Genomic DNA, 5,373 nt, shown 5'->3' with positions numbered 1-5,373 from the left:
GTGTCACATAAATAAATGCAACCCACCTAAGACGACGGTTGTCAACTTGTCACCACAATTGACAGCTGTCTAAAGCTCAACCCACCAACAGGAAATCTCAATATTACAAATCAAAATTAAAAATATATTCACCATTTCTTTTTCATTTTAATTATTGTCAGACACCCAGATAGTGAGCTAGTTCAGTTAGTTTAAAGAACCAATTTGAAGAGATGCATTGTTTATGAGTTGATCAAATACTATGAAGCTTGTTATCATCACCATCATCCTCAATATTATTGTGTCATCTATTAACATAAAAAAGAAATTATCAAACAAATCATACAACATAATACATTTTGTCTGTACCGTACAGGATCTCATGTATGTATATATACATGGTCTCTTAATCCATTTTTTGACAAAACAAAGTACATAAGTTGAAATTTTTTTGTGTACTATATATAGTTGAATGATTTGGACAATAGGCCATTGGGGGTTGGGATACAAATGAATTAGCTAGCTAGCTAGGCAAACTTTTTCATGACTTGTGTGCTCTTTCGTGGACTTACTCCGTTTGGGGCTTTATGCAGCACAAGAACCATGATCCCTTCTTCTTCAATGGCATAGTTTTGGTCTCCCTCTTCGCAACATAATCCGCCATGAACTGAACAACTGCCTGGTGAATTCAAAAATGTTGAATTAGTATCTGTTGTGACAGAGAAAACAGAAACAAAAAAACCAAGGGAAAAGGTGGTATGATCTTAGAGTTTACCTGGGCACCCAATTTAGTTACATGTCTCGGTGGAATTTCTAGAGGTGTCTCATCCGCGCGGAAAACTCTCAATTTCGATAAGAACCTGAAGGAGTCTGGTAAATATGTTATCTGGTTGTCACTTATATCCAACTCTTCAAGCATCTCAAGGTTTCCGATTGACCGTGGCAAGGCTCTTAGATCAGCAAAGTTCTTCCCCACATTCAGTTTCCTAAGGCCAGTTGCAAAACACAGGTTCTCGGGTACACTTTCAAGCTCATTGAAGCTAACATCGAGCTCCTTTAAGTTCATAAGACTGCCTATGGTTGTTGGTAATCCTTTGATTCTGTTATAGTGAAGAGTGAGAACCTCCAGGGATTCAAGCTTTCCAACTGCCTCTGGAAGAGCTCTTAGTTGATTGAAATCTAATCTTACCTCAGTAAGCATTGTGCATGATCCAATGGAGTATGGTAATTCCTCAAGCTCATTTGTTTCAACAGTCAAACACTTCAAACTAGTCAAATTCCCAAGTAGCTCTGGTAAATGGGTTAATTCATTTGAGCTCAAATCGAGATTGATGAGTTTTTTCAAGTTCCCAAAAGTATCTGGCAGTGATCTTAACCTGTTCGCATGGAGGTCAAGATTGGTGAGATTGATCAGGTCTCCAAAGGAGTCTGGAAGATTAACAAGTTGATTTGAGTGGATATCAAGCTTTGTTAAGGCTCTGAGGCGACAAATACTAGGTGGAAGAGCCATGATTCGGTTTTCAGACAAGTCCAATGCAGTCACATCTGATAATTTCCCAATTGACACAGGAAGCCACTCCATCTGATCTGTCAATTTTCCCTTAAGATCAAGAACTTGTGATCCACTTTTTGCAGTGTTTTCAATAAGAGCTGCCACCTTCATCATACTGAATTTTTCCGAGTTCCCTTCACCCACAAAATAAAGTCAAAAAGGCCAAATCAGCAATAAGACATTAAAGAAAAATTAACCGGCCAAACAACTCAGATATACTTATTGTTTTATGTATAAAGACTAGACAATATAAACATAGTCAGAGACAGGTTTTTAAACATCACTCTATTATATCCCTCTATCCTGATGATCAAAGTTTAAAGAACAGGTTGGCTCAATCGTAATCAATTTTTGTAGCGCAGGGAGGACAACAAGGGAAAGCAATTATTGACCGAAATGTTCTGGAGTAAACTCACTTTTACTCTGGCAGAACATGACCACCGTGTACCTAGTATCCGACAAATTTATTACAAAGAGACACAAGACATCCAGCTACTATATTATATTATAAGCGCAGCACTGAAGCACAAGGATAAACTTCCTGTACTTTTGATTCCTATTGAAAAAATAGCTAATGAAAAGAAACTTTTACTGCTGTTTACTCCAATATGTTTTTCAAGCAACAAATAAGTATGACTGCAGAAGCTTATCTGGAAAATAATACTGATTGCAGGAGCTTAGGAGAAGGAAGAATTCAGAAAAAAAAATCCAACCAAAAGAGATGGCTAGAAGAGGAAAAGAATATGGAGAACTTGGAAGCCTCTAAAATGACAGTTTAAGTTGGTATTCAAAATTCGTTCTAAAGATTTCTTTCACACAGTAATGATCTATTTTCTCAATCAATAGAAAATGAAATTGTATTATTTGATGTGACGCTGAGAAAAACCCTCAAGGTCGGCTTATAATAACGTTTCAATAACACAAGTAAATTTCAAATTCTACTGATTATTGATACCAAAAATTTGGCCTCTCACTTGGCGTCCTATCTAGATAGGTAGGCACACCCTACCAACCTTTTGTAGTTGGTATGATGGTGAATATCTACATTTTCGTTACATAAATTAACATCATTTGGACCAAAGAAATCCGATGCCAATTTTGCTATCTATAGATGATTCTTCTTTATCAAAGTCTCCTATAAACATCTACAAGGATCACTTCATTTAGACTATATTATCCATCCATTGGTTCTACATCTAAAGATTGCTCCACCAGTACTCCTAACCGGACCCACCTATCTTCTATGCTAGTGTTGTATACTTGATGACTTATAAACCAATTACTTTCAGGTGATAACTCATAAATGATTCTTCTTTTCCTACAAGATTCAAAATACCATGTAAGGACTATAATTTCCTTTCCATAATTGGTTAGTTTCACATGAAGTTAGTTGTATAGACTTTTGATTCCTCCAACTAATAAAGGATATCATATCCGTTGCTTAACAAGCTCATATAAACTTGCCATCAGACCCAAAATTTTGCCCATCTTGTCATCTGTGCAACCATGAGAAGCTCCTCCAAAATATGTACTTGACTGTCTCGAGTATACCAAATTATTGACCAATTCAAAATATACTGACCTAAGTTCCAATAATAATCATTATGATATTGGCATAATATTCCTATGGAAGCAATCAACCAAACTTCAAAGTTGCAGCACTTATTCTCATACGCGAAAAAAGAAAGCATATAGTTCATAATTTGTAGAGTCAATTACTTCTAATAACTTTGCCAGTATTATGATGTTGATCTAGCAAAATTTAAAGCTTGAAAATGAGGCCAATTCTGATAAAATGGTATATATTTAAGAACCAAAGGGGGTCAGTAATGGAAGAAAATAAGAACAACCAAGAAAGCTTTAGAGAGAGAAAGAGAAAGATAATGGAGATCAAGTGAAGCTTCTGGAATGGGAAAAAGTCAACCCCTCAGAATCAACAAACCCAGATAATATGAAGCTACAATAACAATCATCGCATTGAATCACAACAACATTGTTTTTAAATTTTGACTACTAAAATTCAATGCTACTTCCTCACTAGAAGGGAAAAAAATAAACATTTCACAAGGAAACAAAGTAAGCAAAAAGCAAAGCTCAAAGATCTATGAACTCATAATCAAGCATTAATCTTTCCCTTAATAGAAAATTAAAACTAAATATGTTTCTATGTATATACAAACACATATCCACATCTATATTCATACGTATATAATGCATAGACCTTCCAATTCACTATAACTCAAGAAACTATATTCCAAAACCAAATTAAGAAAAAAATTCAACAAAGAAAACCTGTATAGAAAGAGGCCTTAGCAGAAGAGCTCCTCTCCAAACCCAGAGGAACAATTTTCTCGGACTTCATTTCAACTTCCCTGTTCTTCTTCGTCGTCGTTGTCGTCGTCTTTACCAAACTCGCATCACTAATTACAGCATCTCTCCCAATTTTCTCAACCGGGTCACTAAAATTCCCAGGTTTCCGAATCTGGGTTTCCCCAGAAACCAACCCAGAAGCTCTCTGAATCAGATCATCAAAGATCTGAAACTTCCTATCAACCTCCACAACGTGAACAGCCTCTCTTCTCTGTTCATAGCTGTGGAACAAGACCACCGTCTTCCTCACCTCTTGGAGAACCGCAAAAAGGTCTTGAGGAACGTTTTTAGGGGGCTTTTGCTTCGAAATCTCGTCGAGCTTCAACTGCTCCTCAGTGTCGACTGTTTTGATTACGGACATGGCGGCTTCCACCTCTTCAATGGTGGGTCTCGGCGGGAGTGACTTGTAAGTCATCATAATTTCCTCCACCGTCTCCACAACTTGCTCAGGTATTACAGCCATGGCTATGGTGGTGGTCGTGGTGGTGAAGGTGGTTCAGCCAAAATAGAAAGAAAAAAGAAAAAGACAATTTATTACAGAAAGAAGGGGTTTTGAATTTGTCTATGGGCACAATACTACTTACTATATGGCCTTATTTCTAGAATAGACTATATATTATATATAACATTGAAAAATAATTCTATTTTTTCATTTTTATTTTTCTAATTTTATATTCTTTTTCCTCCCCCTCTCTTCCTGGCTGCCCCCATCTTAATTATACACTTTGTTTAATTTGTCATTAATTTACTTTTTTTGGAATATCATTTTACTTTAAATATAAATCATTTTTGGCCAACCAATCATTTTTATGAGATCTATTATAATTGAGGTAATAAGTTTTCTAACACCTCATACACTTTTTAGTAATTTTCTTCACAAATTTACAAAAACATATTGTAATTGTGTCGCATAATAATTTCTTCTTGAGTTGTATCCATGTGATCATTGCTACATACGAATGTGTAGATATATTTCATCACCCCTTAATGAGTAATACTATTGTCCAAAAAAATCTTCCAAATGGCATAATGTTAAGGTTGACAACTCATCCGGTGTTCATTTTTTTTTCTCGGATAATATAATTGATTTGGGTTTTTTTTTATTTAATGAAATATGGTGTAATAAATTAGTATAATGTTGAACCAAAGCTAAAAGGGAGTTATAAAGGTGTCTCTTTTGGTGATTTATATATGGACATATTATCACATATGGGATGGGATACTCATTTTTAGTATAGAGAATACAAAGGTGAAAAGTTCACTCACATATGCCTAATGATACATAAGAAAGTAGCCAAACATAGTAGAAAATGGGATATGCAATCCCAATATTTTCCACCGAAGCATATCACAAAGTTTCATTGTTTTAGTATATGCTTGGCCTATAGGAAATGGCCCCATGCAAATAATTATACTCCTCTTCAACAATCCAATCCATCCGTTGTTTTATTGTATTACATAATGTGTCAAGA

At 35.5% G+C, this 5,373-nt stretch overlaps 1 protein-coding gene across 1 annotated transcript; it reads right to left on the bottom strand.

Annotated features, from left to right (window-relative positions):
• Positions 1-263: 263 nt before the first annotated feature.
• LOC133777917 (plant intracellular Ras-group-related LRR protein 5-like) lies at positions 264-4,486 on the bottom strand. The gene is made up of 3 exons (XM_062217682.1): positions 3,824-4,486; positions 755-1,665; positions 264-658 (listed from the first exon to the last, which is right to left on the bottom strand). Exons 1-3 carry the CDS (start codon positions 4,362-4,364, stop codon positions 548-550), a joined length of 1,563 nt encoding a protein of 520 aa, XP_062073666.1. The 5' UTR covers positions 4,365-4,486; the 3' UTR covers positions 264-547.
• Positions 4,487-5,373: the final 887 nt, after the last annotated feature.

This window comes from Humulus lupulus, chromosome 5 (assembly GCF_963169125.1).
Source record: "Humulus lupulus chromosome 5, drHumLupu1.1, whole genome shotgun sequence".
NCBI lineage: Eukaryota > Viridiplantae > Streptophyta > Magnoliopsida > Rosales > Cannabaceae > Humulus > Humulus lupulus.
This window is presented reverse-complemented; position numbering and strand designations above follow the sequence as displayed.

Excerpts from the sequence above, each read along its gene's own strand:
- LOC133777917 (XM_062217682.1), bottom strand. The coding sequence starts at position 4,364 with ATGGCTGTAATACCTGAGCAAGTTGTGGAGACGGTGGAGGAAATTATG. Across the intron at positions 1,666-3,823 it reads TAAGGCCTCTTTCTATACAG|GGAACTCGGAAAAATTCAGT; the intron begins GTTTTCTTTGTT and ends TTGTGGGTGAAG. Across the intron at positions 659-754 it reads TAACTAAATTGGGTGCCCAG|GCAGTTGTTCAGTTCATGGC; the intron begins GTAAACTCTAAG and ends TGAATTCACCAG.